The sequence below is a fragment of the Musa acuminata genome, chromosome BXJ3-6 (assembly GCF_036884655.1).
Source record: "Musa acuminata AAA Group cultivar baxijiao chromosome BXJ3-6, Cavendish_Baxijiao_AAA, whole genome shotgun sequence".
Classification (NCBI taxonomy): domain Eukaryota; kingdom Viridiplantae; phylum Streptophyta; class Magnoliopsida; order Zingiberales; family Musaceae; genus Musa; species Musa acuminata.
Genome location: NC_088354.1, coordinates 35985208 through 36008372, shown reverse-complemented (window position 1 = coordinate 36008372; position 23165 = coordinate 35985208). Strand labels below are relative to the sequence as shown.

General features: G+C 38.3%; 3 protein-coding genes across 8 annotated transcripts; 1 reads left to right on the top strand and 2 right to left on the bottom strand.

Annotated features, from left to right (window-relative positions):
* Positions 1–754: 754 nt before the first annotated feature.
* LOC135640301 (probable carboxylesterase 18) lies at positions 755–1883 on the bottom strand. Its single transcript, XM_065154609.1, has one exon. The coding sequence runs from the start codon at positions 1840–1842 to the stop codon at positions 766–768; it is 1077 nt and encodes a 358-aa protein (XP_065010681.1). The 5' UTR covers positions 1843–1883; the 3' UTR covers positions 755–765.
* A 1047-nt stretch (positions 1884–2930) lies between these two features.
* LOC135639938 (two-component response regulator ORR3-like) lies at positions 2931–4723 on the bottom strand. Its single transcript, XM_065153962.1, has 5 exons — positions 4558–4723; positions 4101–4180; positions 3776–3853; positions 3628–3698; positions 2931–3349 (listed from the first exon to the last, which is right to left on the bottom strand). The coding sequence occupies exons 1-5, from the start codon at positions 4703–4705 to the stop codon at positions 3118–3120; spliced, it is 609 nt and encodes a 202-aa protein (XP_065010034.1). The 5' UTR covers positions 4706–4723; the 3' UTR covers positions 2931–3117.
* A 9093-nt stretch (positions 4724–13816) lies between these two features.
* On the top strand, positions 13817–22129 carry LOC135640448 (histone H3-like centromeric protein CENH3). Of its 6 annotated transcripts, none has more exons than XM_065154891.1 (8): positions 13817–14017; positions 14125–14165; positions 14267–14300; positions 14407–14528; positions 14790–14864; positions 19550–19625; positions 20002–20112; positions 21684–22129. In XM_065154891.1, the coding sequence occupies exons 1-7, from the start codon at positions 13849–13851 to the stop codon at positions 20010–20012; spliced, it is 528 nt and encodes a 175-aa protein (XP_065010963.1). In that variant the 5' UTR covers positions 13817–13848; the 3' UTR covers positions 20013–20112; positions 21684–22129. The 6 variants fall into 6 exon arrangements, with proteins under 6 accessions (XP_065010963.1, XP_065010964.1, XP_065010962.1 ...); XM_065154892.1 differs by having other exon boundaries at positions 19531–19625; XM_065154890.1 differs by lacking the exon at positions 20002–20112.
* The last annotated feature ends 1036 nt before the right edge of the window (positions 22130–23165 follow it).

Here is a 23165-nt window from a genome sequence, read left to right as displayed (position 1 = left end):
TTGGAGAAGAAACATATCGTCTCTCCCGGCAATAGAATGGGCACATCTCATTCAGCAATGCACAAACCATTGGTTTCTTTGACCAGGAAAAAGAAAGAAATAGAAGCAAGGCATGAAATATCGGATGGATGCCCAGACAAGACTAATGTTTGGTTTGTTGACAGCTTAAATGATGATGGTGCATTCAGCAGATTTCATCTTTGCAGTGAACGGCATCGAAAGATTACTGCGGAAGGAAGCTACAAGCCTGTTGATTCTCTGTGGCTCGTTTTCTGATGACATTACGATCACAGGAATGGGTTTTTGGCAGCTCTGTTCCTGAAGTGTAAGATGTAGACATGATTAGCAGGAAGATGAGGCAGAATGCAGATTGTTCTGCACAGCTTTCATACCATGACAGCCTTTAGGAGGTCATAACCAGTCATCTCCGGTATGCAGTAGTCTGTGAGGATTGTGTCTACCTTCTGGTCCTACAATTATTGTCATTGTTTCAGTAACACAAAATTAAAAACCTTTTTTTTATCTTTATCGACGACTGATACAAACACTCGACTCACATCTTTCTGAATCCTTTCATCTCGTTTATATCAAAAACAAAAAAAGAGATGGTACCAATTAAGTTTGTTCCAATAAATAAAATTTTATTTTTGTATAAAAAACCAGCTAATATTTTTTGTACATATTAAAAAGCATTGTGGGATATGGCACATACAATAACCAAATACTGTGCAATCACAATTACTGTTATCTACACTCAATAAACAACTACCACTCTTCAATATTACTGTGCTTGTCACCACCACCACTTCGTTCTCTGTCCTCCTCCTTCCGAGGTCGGGGCCTGTCGACGAAGCTCTTGATCTCCTCCATGAGCACTGTGGATTGCTTCAGATCAGGGAAGGAGTAGAAGGAGTGGAAGGCCTCCGGGTACTCCACCAGCCGCGCCGACTTGCCCCTCGCCCTCAGCCCCTTGTAGTACCTCCGCTGCCAGTCCTGCAGCGGGTCGAAGCCCCCTACCACCACCATCGCCGCCGGCAGAGCCTCCTCCAGCTCCCCCACCGCCCGCGGCCCGAACACGTTCGACGCCTCGTGGTCCCGGTCCGCTCCCTCCGGAAGGAACGCCCGCCACAGCCAGTCCGTCCTCTCCACCGACACCAGCGGTGCACCGACCAGCCTCAGCTCAGCCTCTGTGCGCTCCTCGCCACCGAAGTAGGGCTGGATCAGCACCATTCCCGCCAGTCGCAGCCTCTTCCACCCGCCGTCGGCGTCCGCTGCCCAGCGCCGGGCTACGTGGTGGACGATGTTTCCGCCGGCGGAATCGCCCACGAGGAAGCAGCTGGATAGGTCGGCAAGATCTGCAGCGGAGGGGTCAGCGTACAAGAGGCCGCCGCCGTCCAGGAAGCGGAGCACGTGAACCCCGTCCTCGTACTGCGCCGGGCACCGGTGCTCCGGCGCGAGGCGGTAGTTGACGGATACCACGAGGGCGTGGACCGTGCGGCAGATCCGGCGGCACACGTCGTCGAAAAGGTAGGAGTCGGGGGACAGGAAGGCGAACCCGCCTCCGTGGAAGTAGACGATGACGGGAAGCCGTTCGCCGTCAGAAACGGAAGAGGGGACGAAGAGTCGGAACCACAGATCACGGGAGAGGTCAACGGGGACGTCGGCAGTGCGGACGCCACGAAAGGGTTTGGCGGAGGCGGCGACCCGGGCGTCGAGAAACGACACGAGGCGGCGGTTGACGGTGCCGTCGGAGCGGCAAGCTGCGTCGTTGATAGCGGAAACGGCGGCGATGACGAACCGCTTGGTGCGCGAGAGGGGGGGAGCCACTGCGGCGGGCGACATTTCTGCTGTTTAGCCGAGCTCGTCTCGGGTGAAGGGCTCGGGAGCCGCGAGAGAGCGAGTTGGAGGAGACGGGAGGAATCGAGCACCGATATATGGACTGCGAGATAGAGACAGACTGCGAGAGCACTAACGAGGTGACGTCACGTGTTACACGAACGTACGAAATCCGACGCTTATATAGTCAAAATGATAACAGAAGTATAATACATTCCGTCCCCAACAGCGTGACATCGTCCCTCTCTCTCTCACACACGTGGGGCCCCCGTGAGTTATGTGAACCCGTCCGCTCCGTCTTCGACGTCACACACGTTACCCGAGTGGGAAATCGAGTAACACGTGGTGGACCAACCGCGTCTTGCCAATCCGTCACTTGTACGTGAAGTCTTAGTAGTGCCGTATGTATACCGCACAGGATGAGGAAACATTCATGTCCATGTCTTCCAATTCATACGACAAGTCGCCACCCAAGTCGGTAAACTACTCGTGTACAGCTGCCTCGTTCGTGGTTGCATGCGGAAGTGACGGCAAAGTCGGCTGGAAAGTTCGGATGCGGTCGTCGATTCCGTATGACTCCATCACAGCATTCAGAACGGAACCTTCCTCGCCAGTTTGACCCAACGAGCAGCAAATGAAACCGTGAGATCACTGCAATGCACACGAAAAACGCAAAACCAATTTTATGTGGAGGGACAAAAAAGTTGTCTGTTCAAACGTTTTCTTTTCAATGGTTGTTCTTAGAAAGGCCAACTTCTTGACTTTGCCAAACCATCGCTCCACCATTCTCTCTCGTGTTTTGGTTTCATAAGTCTGACCATAAATACGTGTGATTGAATGTATCAAGTGGCTAAATAAACGAATAACATGCATATAAATTCTACTTTGTTAGAAGCGGCAAACATCATACCGTCAACCCCTAAACAGGCAGGCAGAATGTTGGAGGATTTCGAATAGATTCACACGAGCATAACAAGATTGAGTACGACTCACATCAACGGACAGCCGCTCCTTAATCCTCGTCGTCAAAACGAGGACTTTTGTATCTTGGGAGGCTGCTATGGCCTCGGTTTGATGGATTAGAACAGCATATGTCGAGCTTTCAAGAAGCTTAATTTGGACAGCATTTGAAGAGCAAAGCAAGAACAGTTGAATCGCAGATGATCCATCCACTTACACCGACAAGCAAACAAACTCACTCGAGAACGCGTGGTAGGCATTACGTTGTAATTACAATATGAGAGGCTTCCTATGACGCTTGTTCGATGCCGATGATTGCTATCACGCCATCGCCAGCCCGGTAAGGCGCGGCCGTCGTCTTTCCGAGCCACTGCCGCCGCTCTCAGCCATCAAATCGATTGTCATTTTCCTCTTGGTGCCCGCCTTGGAAGACGACGATGGCGGCGGCGGCGGCGGCGACGGGAGTCCTGTTCTAGCGTAGCTTCTCAGTCTCAGAACGTCATTAGTTTGGAGAGGTTTGATGATGAAATCCTCGGCTCCAATAGCTCGGCACCTAATTTTAGCACACACGCATGATCTTTTAGTTTTGGAGAACAAACATATCATCTCTCCGGGAAATAGAATGAGCACATCTCATTCAGCAATGCACAAACCATTGGTTTCTTTGACCGGGAAAAAGAAAGAAATAGAAGCAAGGTCTGAAATGTCGGATGGATGCCCAGACAAGACTAATGTTTGGTTTGTTGACAGCTTAAATGATGATGGTGCATTCAGCAGATTTCGTCTTTTCAGTGAACGGCATCCAAAGAAGTGTGGAAGGAAGCAACAAACCTGTTGATTCTCTGTGGCTCGTTTTCTGATGACATTACGATCACAGGAATGGGTTTTTGGCAGCTCTGTTCCTGAAGTGTAAGATGTAGTAGACATGATTAGCAGGAAGATGAGGCAGAATGCAGATTGTTCTGCACAGCTTTCATACCTTGACAGCCTTTAGGAGGTCATAACCAGTCATCTCCGGCATGCAGTAGTCTGTGAGGATTATGTCTACCTTCTGGTCCTACAATTATTGTCATTGTTTCAGTAACACTAAATTTAACCTTTTGATCTAACAACGAAAGGAAGGATGGAAAGTGATCAGAAAGTTTAGACCAAATGCAGCCAAGTAAATGCAATAAAAAACACATTTCCCTCCACTAGATTGTCAATTGTTTTTTCTTCACAAACAAAAACATTTAGCATTATGGTGACAAAAAAACAAGAAGCAAATGTGACAACAAAAAAGGAGTTCGAAAAGACTGCCTTACATCGACAACAGGAGACTTGGTCTTGTCTTCACTTAATCCAAGAACTTCCATTGCCCTCTTTGCACTGTCAACAGATGTAACTGAAGGAAAATGAATTGTTCGAGGAATTAAGCATTAGAAGCCATTCCAGTAGAAAACTTCGAGTACTAATGTTAACAAAAACTTGAAGACTGGAGATATTAGAAAAGAGAAAGATGTGTGTTCAGAAGAGAACACCACCGAAGAGTCACTAATACTAAGAACAGAGAGCATAGTCACTGGGGAGATGAAACAGAGGCTTGTGGTAATGGAAGTTGTAACAGAGCATTTTGTTTCTTCAGGTCAGCAACAATTGACCAAACTAAGAACTCCTCAGGAGGCTTAAAAGCTAAAGATTACAGCAAAGCAGAGTGATTACTGGGAAAAAGAATGAAAAGAAACTGATGCGCTTCAATTTGTGTGTGTATTATAGGCTCACCTTGAAACATGGCTCCACTCTTCTTGAGCAAGACCTCCACCATCCTCCTGTCCACCGGGGAGTCATCCACCACCAGCACCCTCACCTCCACCCCACCTTCCAACATGCCGTCGTGACTCTCCTCGTCTCTCTTCTCCACCTCCTCCATGAGTTCCCCGCAGCAGCAGCCAGAGCTGGGAGAGAGCAGGGGGTGAAGCTCTTATAAGGGAAACGAGGCGAAGGAAGTGCGGGAATGGCGGGACCCACGCGCGTGTCGTGAGCCGTGGGGCCCTGCAGGAAGGAACGGAATACTTTTCCATAGATTTTGTTGTCGGGAGAATCTATCCTGCCATGGGATTCGGGACATTGACCTCGAAGCCCCCCTCACATCAAGCCCACAGCCATATCTATATTCTCCTTCTCGGGTCTCCTGCGTATCCATCTTCTTTCTTTCACACTTGAATCATGCTTTAGACGATGAAGCCAATTGCCAACCTTTATGATTTTGATGTTGCACCTGCAGTTTTAGAGAAGCATGCTTCTCGAAAGCTAAATAGGATACTTGGATCTTTGTTCTTAATTCTACTACATAATCTCTTAACAAAACAAAGGCATAATCAGCCCACAGTTTCTATGCAAGCCATGACCGACTCTTTTCCTTCTCTTTATGTCTATCGTTCTGCGTTTTATATGCTCAGTCACTGATGTCCTCCAAGAACGCACAACGTCGTATTCGATTAAACTGGGGAGGATCATCAACGCCAGGATCTGCACTATGGATTGTATCCCGTGCTGTTCTGTGCTGCCAGAGGTGGTTCAAGCAGCGGCAACTTTAGATGAGTGCTTGGATTGCGATATCGTCCTTTGCTGTACTTTTGGCTCATGAGTTGTGTGACCTGATGGTGGATGATGGTTTAAAGAGGTGGCAGGGTTCGTACACAGAGGCATAATTACTGGGTTTTGAGGGATAAACAAATGCAGAAGTATTTATGCTGCTCATGAAAGTGTTGGGATTCAAATATAAATCATATCATTGCCAATACTTGATCTAAAAAAACTCGAGATATTCTAAAAACTCCAAGTAATTTATCCTTCGGATCATTTATTTAGATGAAAAATTCAAAATACTTAGCCGATTACATTAATGACAGATACTGAAATGCTGTCTGCTTTCTGCGTTCTTGCGGTGAGACGATGGAGAGAGAGAGAGGGGGAGAGATTGTGTTGCTAGAGAGAAGACTTTTCCAACACAGAAAGGAAGATACATCTGAGTGGTGGGAGTGCAGTGGTCACTTCTGGCACTGTTGAGGAATCACAAAATCTTAAAAGGGACACCATATCTTGCATGCATCTCTCTCTCTCTCTCTCTCTGAGCCACTGCCCTCTGAGAGTTGCAGCTCAGGTCACGGTGATTCAGATGATGACATCTTACATCCACTTTTTATTTCTTTAAGCTTCACATAGATTCGCTTTCTTCCTTCCTTGATGTTTAGCGATCTCGATGATCAACGTGCGAATCATGAGACTCGTCATTCTCTTCTAAATATGAGTTATTAGTCGACTCCTCCCGAGGAAATGAAAATTAAATTATTTGTTCTTTATAAACCGAGAGATACTTTCTGAAATTTTAGTTTTTCTCTAATAATCGAATACTAAAAAGGTCCAATAAATTTATTTATATTTTTTTGTACCATCAAAAGCATTTCAAGAAAATAAAACAATACAATGACCAAATGGAAAGCTACTTTTGAGGGCTTTTCAGCAATCCACTTAAAAAGGAATCAAGCCAACCAAAATTATATTGAAGTGTTCATTATATAAAGCTATTGCCTGTCGTGTTGAATTCTATATTTAAAGATGGAAAAGTCTTATAAGGTAGATGACAATCTCTTCTACATTTGAGAATATTTGGTTTTAGGAGTCTTAATATGCTGATAAGTCCTTCAAAATTAGACTAAAACATATATATATATATATATATATATGAAGATTATTGAGATTCTTTACAATTAGGGTTACATATTATATATCTGTGGAAAGAACGACAAAGAGACGTGAAGCAGTTCGTGAAGGCACGCGTCTCTCCTGGCGATAAAAAGCTAAAGCGGCAAAGTCGTCGTACAGATCGCAACCCACGCTTCCTCCATCAGCCCATTTGCTTCCATGTATGAGAAGCAAGAAAAAGAAGTCATGTCACAGTCCCAACCAAAGCATGCATATTATTCACTCTTGGAGAAATGTTCATCGAGGAAGACGACTTTAGCTTTATCTCTTGCGATTTCTGCTGAGCGAGAAGGATTTGTGTCGAGAAAGGTAGGGAGAACTGTTATCGAAAGTACTTCAGGCTTGGATTTAGATAGTCTTTGGTTTCAGGAAGTAGAGAGACATTTAACAGAAGGTGAAGGACTTCAGGTAGATCAGTGCACACAGGATAAGGCTGCTGTCAATCTTTGGTGATCACTGTGCTAACTTTTGCAGTCGCTGGCCAGATGTGATTAGCTTTTAGCAGCCAACTCTCATCTCTCTCGCACACTTTTGTCCTGCCTTTGTTTTTGTTTTTTGTTCTCGCATCTGATCCTTCTTGTTTTCCAGAAAGAAGGCCACACACCGGATTGGAATCCTATGTACGGTGATGTGTCCAAAGCATGTAAGAAAGGATGCCACACACACCGAAGCTGTAACTGGATTCCTGCAGTGTTCATTGTTGATCCAACAAGCACATAGAAAGTTGCCAAGAAGATGCTTTAGGACAACACTTGGAACTGTTGAAGGGGATAGAAAGTTGCATTTGCTTGCACCACACACTGCATGATGCTTCACCGAGATATCGTGGCAAAACACCATGAACAGATGTCAAAGCTAACGCCAGGAGAGCAGGTTGGTGTGCACTTCACAAAGATGGGCAAGTTGGCCAAGCATGCATCAAAACTAAGGAGGAGATCCGAGGAGGAGGAGGAGGAGGAGGAAAGCATGCAGAAATGATGCAAGCTGTGTGGCATGCAGGCCAGCCCTTGACTCGTGAACAGAGATATGATGAGCTATTGTTAGCCCAAGCAACGACAGCATCATTGTCTTCTCTCTTTGTTCGTCGAATGGGGACCATGCTGATGTTGCTGCTCCAGAAAGGGCTTCTCTTCTTCATGACCTGACAGCCTTTGCCTCTCCTGGGAGCTACACCTGTGAACCCCTTGAATCTTACTGATGAACACATCTGCGTTCAAGTGGAACAGGTGCACTGAATTCATGGATTTAAAGGAACCATCAGTGCTCTAAGACCAATGCTCTCCATTCCTTTGCATCAACAGTATATTGCATACAAACTGATCAGATCTGAAGCAAAGTTCTATCTAGCTGATAGAGCTAACCTTCTTAGAGGATGAATCTGCTCTTCAGGGTTGATGGAGGTAAGCCCAACCACAATGTTGGCTATTAGTTGCAGGCCCATCAACATAAAGTCCATTCAAAGGTAACCTTCTGCCCGAACTTTTAGGCATATATCATTAGCATAACAATAGAGGAAAGGTAATAAGAGAATATGATTAGTATAAGAAGCATTTAGGTATATATCAAAGGTACAATAATATTTATGAGCATATCAATGACATACGAAATATTTCAGAGCATATCAAGTGAACAAATAATAAACATAAGCTTATATGTCATACCTAATATTGCGTACATTTCATTCTTATCCAAAGCGCATATAGAAACATATAAGTAATGCTTTGGATATCATATCAAAAACGTAAAGGGTGAAGTGAGATTACACATAATATGATCCATATATTTTTAGATGAACATCAAACATAAGTCTCCCATGTTTGGGAGCTCCATCCACTCATGTTTGAGTGAAGTCATAGGGGATCGGTAGAGTATTGTGGGCTCTAAGTATAACTCCCTTTATCATTTTTAGTAAAGTTTCACATTATCCGATAAACACCAGAGTATAAAAGGACATTGTGAATAATAAAATTGGTATAAATCGGAAACACATGCGAAATAACGAAATATACATGTGCCTATATGAAACAATGCAATGCAAATAGAAACTTTAATTAATATATTTAGACATATAAATAATTTAAGGACGAGAGCATATAAAAATCCAAAGTAATAATATAAAACTCAATTAAAAAAAATTAGTAGAAATCAATTTCTAAAAGGAACGAAACAAGAATAAACGAAATCGACAAAAACTCAATTCTTGTAGAATTTGAGAGACATGAATTATTTTGATAATTAATTATACTCCAAATTACTCAATAAAGATATCATTAGAAATCTATATCAGTCTACTTTCAAATAAATATAGATTTATAAAGGTTTAAGTTTCTAATAGGGAGTTACAAATAATTTAGTATAGAGCGGTCAGAATTTATCGAATCGGTAGGATCAATTGAAATGAGTCTATTTTTAACAAAACATGTTTTACATAAATTAGAGTTTCCAACAGAGAGTTACAAGCAATTTAGTAACAAAGACTAGAAATTTCGATCTCTATCTTACTAAATTTATAGAGTCAATTCAATTAGATGTTTGGTTAAGAAAATTTTTTATAAAAAAAAAGATTTATGAGTCTCGATTCAGATCAAATAGGTTTTGTCTAAATTGAAAATTGATGCGGAGAGTTATAACTAAAATAAGGTAAAAATATTAGAACCTCAAAAAAATTTTGGATTCAAATCTTTACATCCAAACAAGAGAGATATCAGATTGTAAAACTAGAATTATTCAAATTTCTCATAATCAAGGAAAAAGTGGATATTAGAATTGCAGTACAAATGGATTAGAACACATGTCTTTCAAAGATTATAATCCAAATAAATTTTAAGCTCAAATCCTTCTTATACTCTTCCTCCTCCTCTTCTCCCTATTTTTTTGCTTTTCTTCTCCTATCCTTTTTCTTCCTCCACGATTGTAGCTTGCGCAGAATGTAGAGGGGTGCAGTCTCCCCTCTCCCCTCTCCCCCTCCTCTTCTTCTTCTCCTTCTCTGTCCCACAGCTGAAATCATAGCCCTCTTCCTCTTCTTCCTTCCCCTTCTTCTACTCCCAATCGCAGCCTCTTCTTCCTCTCTTTCTTTCTCTCCCAACCATAGACCTAGCTGCAGGCCCCTTCCACTTCTTCCTTTATTCCTCTCATTCTCTTTTTCCTTCCTCTTCTTCTTTCCCAACCGCAACCTCTTTTCTTTCCCTTCTCTTCTTCCTCTCCTAGTCAAAGCCTCCTTTCTCTCTTCTTCTTCTTCCCTCTCTTCTCCTCCTCTTCTTCTTCTTCTCTTCTCCTCCTCGATGCACCACACCTCGTCTATTTCCTCATGCGGGAAATAGAGGTGCATGGGAGGCGGTGAAATAAAAATTACCATTTTTTAATTTAAATAATTTAATCATTAAAATTTCTATATTTATAAATAGATCCTCATATTTTACAAATAGGTCCTTACATAAATTTCAAAAATAAAAGACATTACACTCTCCCCTCAAAGATAAAATTTAGCCCTCTAAATTGATCATACCTCAATCGATGAAAAGATGAGAATAAATTTTTTTTTTTATTTTCTTCTCTAACTCTCAAATAGTTTTATTAATAGAATAATACTTTCAAATCACTTTTAACTAGAGGAATGATCCTATTTCTACTTCATTCCTCAAGTAAACTAAATATGAATCTCATCGTTATCATGTTTTAATTTATTGAATAAGATTAGATTGGACCGGCATAGAATCTATTTATAAAATCTAAGGACCTATTTATAAATATAAAAATTTTAGAAATTAGGGACATTAGGCCTTTACACCTACCTCTCTTTTATACAAGACCTCACACCTCCTTATTATAACATCTATACTTAAGAAAGAAGAAGCTCAACACTTTTTCAAGAGAGTTTACAATATTTTTATGCTAAAAAATTTTTGTTCCATCAAGCAAACATGAGTGGGTTATTTATAGATCTTAAATGACTTCAAAAATAGAGTCAAAAATTTAAATCCATGAATTTTCGATGTACTAATGGTACTATCATCGACACCGGGTAGTACTACAATCGAACAAAGCTTGAGAATCTAGGCTCTAGTGATACCATTGCCAACCTAGGCGGTACTACCATCACTCGATGGTACCACCACCGACACTAGGCGGTACTATTATTAAGGTTCCTGAAAAAACACAAATAGTGATTTCTAGCTCTCAAGCGATACCATCGCTTGAGCCTAAAGGTGCCACTAGGCGGTACTATTATTGGGGTCTAAAAAAATAGTGCTTTCCGGCTCTCAAGCGGTGCCATCGCTTAAGCCTAGTGGTGCCACTGCTCAACCTAACCCCAAGTCACTGAATTGACCTTCCAATAGGCCTAATTCAACCTTAGTTCAGGTCCAAAGGGCTCTTAATCAAGTTGGCATAGTTATACCCCAAAATCAACTCAATTACACTCTAAATGACTTTGATCAACACTTAACAACTCTAATTACAATCATGAAGCCTTTAGCACGTTGTCTAGTATGTCATTTGTTCGTCCAACACTTCATCCGAACCTCTGGTGCATCGTCTTTTCTTTTGGCGCATTGCTCGATCCATCGATATGTTGACCTCCCACAACGTTTGATCTTCTTGGCGCAATACCCGATCCTTCCGAGCCGATGCCCGAACTCATGGCAAGAAGTTCATCCTCTAGCACGTCAATCAATCCTCTAGCCCGACGTCCAATCTCTGAAATGATGCTCTTTAGCCCAACGTTTGATTCTCCTGCTTCAATAATTTATCTTTCAATGATTAAAGTTCATGATCGAAGTTTTTTCTGTGTCATTTATCTCAAACGTTTATTAGTCCATAAATTCATTAATTGATTTTATCATGAAAATATGAGATTCAAATACTTTCAATGTAATTCATAAATGTTTTGGTTTTAAGCTCTCGTGATGTGAATTGATTTGACATATCTCTTACCTAGTGATGATAAATGGTTGTGGTCGTTCCATATCAAGGTTAGGTTATTGATAAGTCAGCTTTTCACTTCCTGCAATCCAAGGAGAGCACACCCTCTCATCATAGGGAAAAATAATATTATTTTGTGCAACTATGTCTTATGTTAAATTGAATAGCCGGAAGTTTTTGCACTGTCATCTCTTTACATTGGAAACGATTAGGAACTTGAAATCCTTATCCTTTGTGTACTTACTACTGAGCTATGTAAACGACTAACTGATTAGCTAATCTTCTATCAAAGATTTTTGACCTTGAATGCTCAATCATTTGGGGACTGATTGCATTATATATAATTTATTTTAGTGCATAAAAAACTTTTGTTAGAGTGTTATTGAATTGTCTATTACATGTTCGTTCTTCAATATCCTCTATAAGGAAAGATTTCATCTTTAATTTTTTTTTCATATTATTTAGTTATTTTGTTGAATTTTGATCATAAAAGGGTATATAAAATCCTTATCAACTAAGTTACTTGATATCTTTAAAAAGAAACAAACTACTCATATTTTTTTATTATTTTTTACTACTCATGTTTTTTATCAACTAAGTTACTTGATATCTTTTTATTATTTTACATGTCAGGTTTCATTAGATAATTTGATCTAAAATTTAATCTACATAAGAAAAACTAAAAGATGATTTCGATTGAAGGTTCAAAAATATAATCCTATATATTTTAAAAAAAATGCTTATTATCTTAATTGGTACAAATCTTGTTGGATCATTATGATGTCATAAAATTAAAAACATACCTTCACCCCAAACCATTTGCCAAAAAAAAAATCTACCTCACCTTAGGATTTTCTCTACATGTTTTCCTAGTCAAAATCAATAAAGATGACACTATCAAATTTTGTGTATGTAGATGTATATAGCCCATGTTTTGATTTAGTGAAAAATAGAAAATTAGTTTAACATGTCAATTTGATTAAAGGTGAAATTCCATGTAAGAAGTTTTCAAGAACATTTTTTACCAAGATTAATAACAATTATGAATCATTTAACAAATTTGGGTCTTCTCCTTTAGAAATATAAAACATAACTCAATGAGAAAAAAATTAGATGCTATGAAAGAGCTCGTGTGTTGTTTGATAAAAGAAAATTTTTGTTTTTGAGATATTTGTGTATGAGATTGAGACAAGATGAGTCAAAGGAATAGTCTTATGTAGAATAAGGATGAAAACAATTATATTACAAATACTAGGTTTGGTTCATAATCCAACGATTAGATTGAATCCGATAATTACCAACCTAATTTGCATAAGCTTGAGAAAACATTCAAACTCACATGGGTAACCATTATTTCTTTTCAAAGGAACATAGCTATGTCAGCAATCCACGTTAGGAGTACGTATGAGATCCATTAACGATATAATTATTATGATATATTCAGTTGCTCGATAAATATAGGGTTATGGAGCCAATCATGATACTATCTTAGGTTAAGGTGTCAAAAAAATTAGGAGATTCAGTTTAGATTCCTAAAAAAAAAATGACACTAAGAATGTATCCGATAAAATCTTTTCGATACCTAAGTTAATATAAACTCTAAAGATTTTATCAAACTCGAAAGAGTCTTGTAAAAATATTACATTAAGAACATATTCGATAAAATATTTTTGATGCCTAAGCTATTATGAACTCAAAAGATTGAGTTTAGAGTCTTATAAAAAAATTACATTAAAAACATATCCGATAAAATCTTTTCGATACCTAAGCTAGTATTAACTCTAAAGATTCTATCAACCTCGAAAGTAAAAAAAATTACATTAAGAATATATTCGATAAAATCTTTTTGATACCTAAGCTAGTATGAACTCCAAAGATTCAGTTTAGGGTCCTATAAAAAAATTATATTAAAAACACATCCGATAAAATCTTTTCGATACCTAAGCTAGTATGAACTCTAAAGATTTTATCAACCTCGAAAGAGTTCTGTAAAAAAATTATATTAAGAATATATCTGATAAAATATTTTTGATACGTATGAATTCGAACGATTCTATCAAACTCGAAAGGGTCCAGTAAAAAATTATATTAAGAATATATCCAATAAAATCTCTTTGACCAGTATGAACTCGAAAAATTCAAGTCTTATAAAAAATATATTAAAAATAAATTCGTTAATTTTTTTTTAATATATACGTTTGCATGAACTTGAAAGATTGGTGTCCATTCTTAAGATGAGATTGACGGTCAAGGAATTATTACGTGTACCAACAACATATCTCGGTGTCTCACTGTAGTAAGGTCGGGTTCTATCTCTCACATATCTCCCGGATCAACATGCCGCTAACGCCCGTGGTCTAGTCTCTACAAAGACGTGTGTGTATTTTTATGCCCCAAAGCCTGGAGCCAAAACCCCCCGCGACGGTCGCTCTCTTCCTCCGAGGAGTTCCCCCCTCTCTCTCTCTCTCTCTCTCTCTCTCAGTGGCAGTAATGGGGAGAACGAAGCAACTCCCGAGCAGGTCCCGCAAACGCACGAAGCAGCATCAGCAGTCGATGGGTATCTCTCTATTCTCTATCTCTTTCCTTTCCGCCTCTCGCTCTCCCGCGCGCGTGCTCGTCCGCTATCGATCAGTAAAACCCTAATCCTCCGATTTTTTTGCGCAGCGGGAGGGAGTTCACCGGCGACATCTTCTCGCTCCGCTCGTGTGAGACTATGGTTCTTTTTCTTTTTTCAGTATTCTTCATTGGCTTTGTTCTATTTTATGGGGATATATTGGCTGTAGATTTTGGGAATATATGCGAGTAGGGGAAGAGGACGAGCGAATCAGACGCGCCTCAAGGTAAGCGATTGCTTCCGGTTTCCTATTTGCTTATTATCTGCTTGCTTTCGCTGCTTTTGCTGTTAGGGTTGATACTTCGATTATAGTAAAGACCCTTACAAAGCAGGGACTCCAAGCCAATCACGGCGGCGTTACAGGCACAGACCAGGGGTTATGGCACTCCGTGAGATCCGGAGGCTTCAGAAGTCATGGAAGCTGCTTATTCCTATGGCTCCCTTTGTCAGACTTGTTAGTACCAGCCTGGAGCTCCTCTTGCTTATTATGGTTCGGTCGAATCAATGTTATTCCATGTGGCAAACAAATTTGTTAGGAATACTGACAACGCTTGTGGTTTTAAAGTTTTTTTTTTCCCCTGTCATTCAGGATTGATTATATTGATATTTCACTTTTAGACACGTTACTTTGTGCTTTCCTATTCTGTCACTGATCTGGTATAACATATCTTGTGGTTCTCGGGTATATTATTTCAAGCATTTTGTTTGGTTGTAGGTAAGGGAGATTACTAATTTCTATTCAAAAGATGTATCTCGTTGGACCCCTGAAGCTCTGATCGCAATTCAGGAGGTACTGATCAACTTGTATTACACGTTTTGTTTTTCTAGTTTCTCGTTGCTTATATGATTTTATGATAACTCTTGAGTAGGCTTTGAACATTTTCAATCAATTAGTTTTGGCATATAATATGTCGTCTGCTTCTATAGGATTATCATCTTCTATAGAGTTTTTTGTTTCTTGAGAAAAGAATGTGTTGTTTAAGCAACAAACAAGAGACAGCTAAAGGATGAAGAAACATACATTAGAGAGAAGCCAAATAGGAGAGAGAGAGAGATAGAGAGCGAGAGAAAGAGCAAAGATGAACTAAAGAGATTATTGCTGATTAATAGTCAAAACATGTGCCCAAGGAGTGCTATATCCATCATTTTGACTAGGATAAATGGAAGTATAAAAAAATAACATAACCAATTACTGAGGCTGCTATCCGTAAGTGCTAGCTGACCCCTATTGTGGTCTCTTGTGGGTGGTTGGGTCCTCCTCGGGGTAGAAAGAGAAGAGAGAGTGGGAGAGGAGAGTAGAAGATGAGAGAAGATAGATGAGAGGGTAGAAGATGAGAATAAAGAAAGGAGAGAGTTTAAGAGGACAATTATACGATATACATTTCATTTTCTTTCTTTTCTGAATTTCATTAGCAAGCCCAGCCCCTATTTATATGCTCATGTCATCATAAGTTTCATTAACTACGGTAACTCGAATCACAATTCCAAAAGGTCAGACATTCAACTAACATTTCTAAAAAGTCAACCAGTGATGTCAAGATGTTCTCGAGTGCTCACTTAGGCACTAGAGCATGGTGAGGTCCGAGCACCTCAATGGGCCCCATGCAAGGTGCCTTCAATTAGATGCCTCATAGCACCTCAATTGAGCACTAGGTGTCCTAGGCATGACTAGCTCTAGCAACCTTTACTCTGACTATTAGGCCCTCCATGCCCTATCCATTTCTCAGCCTGATACCTCCCCTTCCACCTCTCCTCCCCCAGTCCGACATCCTTCTCCTTGAACCAAAGGCTGATCTAAAACCCTAGTGACTCGAACTTGGATCCTATCTAGACCATGCTCGATGAACTAGATACCAATCCCCTAGACCATATTTTGCACGAACCAATTCTCCATGCTCAATGAAATTCTGTGTGCCCTAGTGTCTTTTCCACCTAATCCTGATTTCCATTATTATCAGTCTGCCACCATTATTTCTTCTCCCTTTGTCCATTATGATCCAACTTCCTTTTCTTTTCACTTTCCTCGTTCCTTCCTTTGTCCTCCCCTCTCTGTGGGGTTCAATTGTCGTTGCCACTAGCCCTTCCTTTTTGCATAATCATATCCATAATTATTAAAATTGGCATGTTTGATAGTTAAAATTGGCAACAAGTCTCTTGGTTGGTTGGGTTTATTAATTGGACCTTTTTTATTCCTATTGACCATCTGAATATAATTACTCTTATTTAGGTTTTAGGGGAATTTAGTCTTTTTTTAAAAAAGTATCTGATACTTTCTCAGAGCTTGTGTTTCTTGACCTCCCTTTTAACCACCCTCTTGAATGCCCTCTTTGTTCTTTCATTACTGTCCTCTCATTTGTTATCATCATCCTCTCTTTTGCTCTTTCTGACGCCCTTTGTTTGCCTCTCTCATCATCTTCCTTTCTCATTTTTGTTTTCACCACTCCTCAGAACTATTCTCTTTCACATCATTTTTTTTCTTCTCTTGTTGTCTTGTGTTTCATGCTACTGACCTATTATCAGTCATCCTACTCATGTGAGTTTGGATTTGTTCATCAAATTTCCTTGATTCATTGTATAATGAAGAGACATTTCATGACTATATTTTTGTTATAATTTTTAGATATTTTCATCATAAAGTTAAAACTTTTTTTAAAATATATAAGTATGAAGCTATCAATGGGAATATGAAGACAATAAAACATGAAGCTACTGATGGAGACAAGGAAACCATAAAAAGGTCTTTTGGGTGGGAATGATGAGAAGTATAATGAGATATTTGAATTTATTGATATAAGTTGTGAATGTCAACTTCACCATCTATTTACTTTTTAAACCCAGAATTATATTTTTAGCAATCATGCATATCAAAGAAGCGAGTTAAATACATATAATTTGATGTTTTAGTGATTATCATTTTGCATGTATAATGATATTTTAACTCACGTTGGATTGAAGTATTTGTTTTAATTATTATCTTTGTTTTTAATTATTTTTTATAACTTGCAACGTCAATGCTTTGGTTTGCTTAGCCAAGTGCCTAGCACCTATGACAAATAAGGATCTTGACACCTTATAGCGCATAGAGTGTTCTGACAAACTTAGTTCCAAGACTCTCAACGGTAGTTATAACATATATTTTGAAAAATGCTTATTCCCTAAACTTTGAAATTTGTGCCTATATTAATCTCTACTAAAATCCTTAGTTGGGGCTGTATCAAGCTGTTTTCATTCTTGTTTTCCCTGGACATGGTATACATTTCTGTATGTTCTGCCATTAATGTAAAATAGGATATCAGAAAATATGTTGCTGCTACTAGAAAAGACCAGAAAATTTGATCCTACCATTAGTGCTAATAGATGATTCTTTAAATTAGGATACAAATATTCTATGATGAATTGATGCTTTTTAAACTTGTTTTCCTATTCCATGGAGTATCACCATCAGTCACAATCATATCTTTCATGAACATGAGCTCACAGCTAGATGTAGAGATCAGGACTTAGAGGAATGTTACATTAAAAGAAACGCATAGCTTGCTATTATGTACAATGTTTCTTTTTAGCTGGTTGTATAACTTTCTTCACCATCTTGCATACACATTAAATCCAATAATTGAAACATCAGAATGTAACCATACTTTCTTGCACATCTCTCATAATTTTAATCTTTTTGAGCAAAACTGGCTCAAGGATACTGCAACATTAATAAACTTCTTGATGCTTTAAGGGCACAGGCTCATGTGTTGTGCAGGATTGAGTATTAAGATGACTCTCTTTCCAAGTTGCTACTTAAAATTTAGTTCCACTAGCTGTTCTTCTATTAGTCATCTTGATTGAAAACATTACAAAAGCTTTCCTTCTGAGGATGACTTTGAATTCTTTCCTCAAAACATTGATGAGAAGTTTCAAGGCACTAAATGATTTCGGTTATCGAAATCAATTGCTAGGAAGAACTAACCAAGCTTCTAGAATTGTTTTAGTTTGTGCTATTTATTAACCACTTCAAGTTAGTTCTACTGCTCCTAGGATGTTTATTGGGCAGTCCAGTTGCTAAGAGTATGTAATTTTCCTAGGTTGTCAATGGTATTAACCAAGGTTTGTAATTTTGTATCATATCAGAGTTTCGAGCTCAGTTACGGTATAAGTATATCAAGCGATACATTTCGGTACACCGCTTGATATATATATATATATATATATATATATATATATATATATATATATATATATATATATATATATATATATATATATATATATATATATATATAAAGAAAAAAAAAACGATGGCTCTGCCCACGCTAGGACTCCTCCCCATGAAAAAAAAAGAAAGGGAAAGGCGACGTTGCTCGGTTTCCCCGTGCAAAAAAAAAAAAGGAGGAAAGGCGACATCTTCTTAGTTTCCCTGCACAATAAAAGAAGAAAAGGGAAAGGCGACGTCTCTCGGTTTCCCCGTGCAAATAAAAAAGGGGAAAGGCAACGTCGCTTGGTTTCCCCGCGCAAAAAAAAAAAAAGAAAGGCATCGCCTCGCTTGGTTTCTTCTGTTGGGGACAAGAAATCGCTTCTCCTCGTGACGTCGCCGAGGCTTCGTCGTTGTGCCTGATCTCCAAGTTTTCTTCTTTCTTCTCCCTCTTCTTTCTTCTCCATCACCGACTGATTTAGGAACGGAAACAGTCGCAATCGATGCTACCACTCGGTAGCGGACGGTTCGTGTACTGGTCTGCTTACGGAACTCCCTGTTCGAAATTAAAATCCTTGGTATTAACTATTAAATAATGTCAATGTATCTAGGTTTTCTATTTGTCCAGTGTTTTTTAGTGTAACATTCTGTCCATGTAAATAGTATACTAGTAGGATTCTTCTAGCTGAACTCTAATGCCATCAATATAAGTGGAGAATTTTGAATTTTGAAGGATGTTTTGCTGGAAGAATCATTTCTTAACATTGGTTTTATAAGGTCACTATCGTTTGAGAGATTTGGAAGATGGACATGCATAATATAAGGGGATTCTCATACACAATCTTCTTGAGTAACTCATCGAAGCAGTATAATTTTTTTGCCAAGAGGACCAGTAACTTTCTTGGGCTTTTAAGGGCATTTCTTTATAGTCATTATGTTATTGACCTCCAGTTGACAGTTAGTTGGAAATTGTGTAGAAGATCAGACAGGTGGCTTTGATAAGTTCCTTGAATTGTTTCTATGAATTATGGCTAAGATGATTCAGTTTAAGTGTTGATCTTTATGATTTCGAACAGTTACTTTGCTTGCAGGTGGGTTCTATTATCTCCTAAAAGTGGTTATTTCTTTTCAAACATGAATTTTAACTATGCTCTGTGTATGAAAAATAAGAAAATCAAGGATCTTATTAGCAGTTGCTTTTGTGGTATTGGAACAGCTTGACTTCTGAAAATTCATTTCCATTATTAACTTATTATTGTAATTATACTTCTCTTAGATTTGTCCAATTGCTTCAGGCAACAGAAACTTATATACAAGGGTTGTTTGAGGATGCATATCTGTGTACCATTCATGCTAAACGTGTTACACTGCGTAAGTTACTGTCCTACAAACTAAGGTCCTTTACTGCAATAACTTCTAACAATGTTATATTTCTGGTTAATACTACTTTTAGGCAATGTGCTTGCTCTGATCTTTTTTCTGATATAACATGCTGTTATTTAAGCTCAAGATAATTGACACATTCTACATGAAAGAGTCTAATGTCAACTTTCACTTGTTTTCTACTGTGATTTTAGACTATCACAATAGAGAACATCTTCAAAACAGCTAAAATAGATAAGTTCAGGAAAGTGTTTTTTCAACTTATGGCAATTCAAATTAACAGTTGTTTGATTCAGTAGACATGGGTATATATTTGCATGGGCATGCATACAATAGGCTCAAACATGTATGTTTGTTTGTGTAGGCTCTGCTTGAATGTAAAATAACCGGATCCACCCCCACACCCATTTGAGTGTGCCTGATCCTGTACATAGACACCCAAGAGTATCCCTGATGATAAATATGTTTACATAAGGTACAGACAAAATTATGTATATTGCAGAATTGGAGTTAATATTCAAGTGAGTCATTGATTCCTAATTTGCGATTCTTTTTCATGTATTTTGTTGCGAGCTTCATGAAAATTTCTCTTATGTGTGCTTACAATTTTCTGGTGAATTTTTCCGAATAACCTGAGGGTCTTTAATTTCTCAAAGTAGTAGATCATATAACGAATCAATAAATTTTTTCACTTATAGTTATCAATTCAATTGTATTACAGGTAATTGTGGTCACATTTAATTGTTCCTAGATGCATGATCAGGAATATTTTAGGTCAGATAAGTATTGATTGTCTGAAACATCAATATGTCAAATGTTTATCCCACCTTAAGTGTAAGTAGCCGGATATTTATTACTGGTTTAAAAGTCCGATAATTCTCTTTGCTTGGACGGTCTTTAATGCATATCTAGGTAGGTTTTGTGCAAAATTTAGCTTTAGGAACAATTCTGGAACTTTAGCAGTGCAAAGATTTAGTAAAGAAATTAGTTTGAAGTTGGTTTTTAACTTTATCATTTGGAGAGAATGCCTGAAATGGGATTTCCTTGCATAAAGAAAGTCATTATACTTTACTGGATAGCTAGGAGTCATAGTCTTCCATAAGTTGCATAAGTTCATGACAGCAAAAATTCAACGACCTAAGGGGAAAGTTTTATAGAGGTTTATGACTTTGATCTAAACTGTTTCATACACACAAAAAAATGCAAACTGCACTTATATATGAAAAGGATAATGATTAGTGACAAGGGTAATTATGTCAATTTGTCAAGATAGAGAGTAGATGGGCTAAAACGTATGTCAGAAGTTGATTAAAGACGTAGGGTTGCAAAGAGATAAATTCAACGACAAGGAGAAAAAGACCAGTTGGCATCTACTAAGATTTATCTTCTCGGTCATGTAGGAAAGTGATGGAATCAGAAAGCAACAGCTCACAAGTCCTGATACTCAGGAAACAAGCTAAGCAGAAGATGACATTCAATCATCCATTATCCCATTGCCAATTTGTGAAATCAAATTTTCTTTTTGAACTGTTTGGCTTTTGAAGTATAGTACAGAAATATATGCTGCATGATTCTTAAGTATATGTCTTTTCCAAATTAGCTTCATTTTCTTTGTGGTGATTAGATAAAGCAACAATATCGAAGTAAGCTATGTCAATGTGTATTGGAGAATGATTAGGAGGCAACTTAAATTAAAGTCATTTATATCTGGAGGGAGGGGAAGGATGTTGCGATTTTAAATGTCAAACTTGGAGGGTCATGCTGCTTTATCAGTCTGAATTTACTTGTTGCTAATATAAATGCCAATGAGCTGAACATGTTACGTCGCTAGGAGTTTCACTAGCTATATATTGAGACCAAGCATTAGAGAAGGCTGACTATGCAATTGACACAATTATGCTCTGATCGAAATTTTATCAATAATATTTGAATTATTTATTCCCATTGAACATTCTTGCAACAAAATGAACTTCCACGGTGTTTGCTGTCCTTCGCTTATTTTCCATCTCGCTCGCTCTTCATATACTGATATCTATGTATCGACAGAGCAAAAGGATTTACAGCTAGCAAGGCGGATCTGTGGCAGAAGACACTGGTGAGACGAGAAAAACAAGTTCTTCACTTTTTTGGCCACGTGAAAAGAGGATGCTTACAGAATCAAATAGACGGCTCTCAAGAACTAGCGGTTGGCCGCGTTTGCTATCGATCGATGCCATGAGGCTAAAAGTAAAAAACTAGCCTAAGCTGATTGATTTCTGACTCCTGAAACTATTTTGTGGTTTGAGGTGAACTTGTGGAGTTTTGAGTTTGTTTGAGCTGGACGAGGTTTGTGAGTTTGAATATATATATATAGGAACTACACAAAATTTAAAAAAGAAAGAATTATCCGAGATAATCATTTTTTTTGGGGCCTCTGAAATGAATATAAAGTCGATTGTATATAATTATTTTGTTTGAAAAATAAAAAAGGATTACGTATTCTTTGTTTTCGATGGACAGATGGAATTAATGCCATAATTTTGTAGTTGGGCCAATCCTTTATGATGGTATAACACATTTTCTGTTATATTTTAAGCAAACGAGGCTCATGAGCAGCTAAACAAACTCGTTCTTCCTTTCTTTCTAAATGTGGGATTTGATGAAAAACTTTGACAATTAAAGGTATATATGTTCTTTCTTTGTGTCCATCCAGCGTGCAAAGAAGGCAATAGCGAACCCTTTGAATGAATTAACGAACAATAAAGATTTTTATCTTCTCACCTTCTCAATCCCTTTTTTCCAAAATCAACTAGCAACATCATTATTTTATGCATGTCACGTAAGATTTATATCATGAAGCTCAAGGATCCACGTGTAATTTTTCATTTGGGACCTTGTTGTATTAATTATGGAGGATTTGATGACTAATAGATGTATGATAATAGTCAATTTTTTTTCTAATTTAGTCATTCTTAGATACAGAACAGTGAGTTAATGGTGTAAGCAAAAGTTTTGGTATACTATAACCTCTAGATGTCGTCCCAATTGTAATTACCTCAAGAGGCTCCTTAGACACGTGTCGCTAATGAGGATCACACAAGAATTGTTACGACACTAATACATACATCAATTTTAATATATAGAATCAAGACCTCAATCCATTGATTATAGAGTCTTTCATATTGATAGTAGAAACAAATACATACTAGATTTTACTTAATTTGTTGAAATCATAGAGCTTTGACACATAATCTAATATCACAATTTATATCTTTGTAGATGTATCAAAATCAACTAAACAACAAAGGACCGTGGAACAAAATTTAAAAAAGATAAATTCACACTCTCATCCTCAAAACCAACAATTATTCTTTTGCACTCTTTTTTTTTTTTTGAAGTAGAATCAAAATATCAATTAATTAGAATAAAAACCCCTAATTTTTTTCAAACTTTTTTGACCATTTTTAAGTGCATAGTTATGAATTGTTTGGTTCTTGTGAACCACTTGGCACATTGTTTTGTACTTGGCAGTCTGGTCTTGTATCCCTA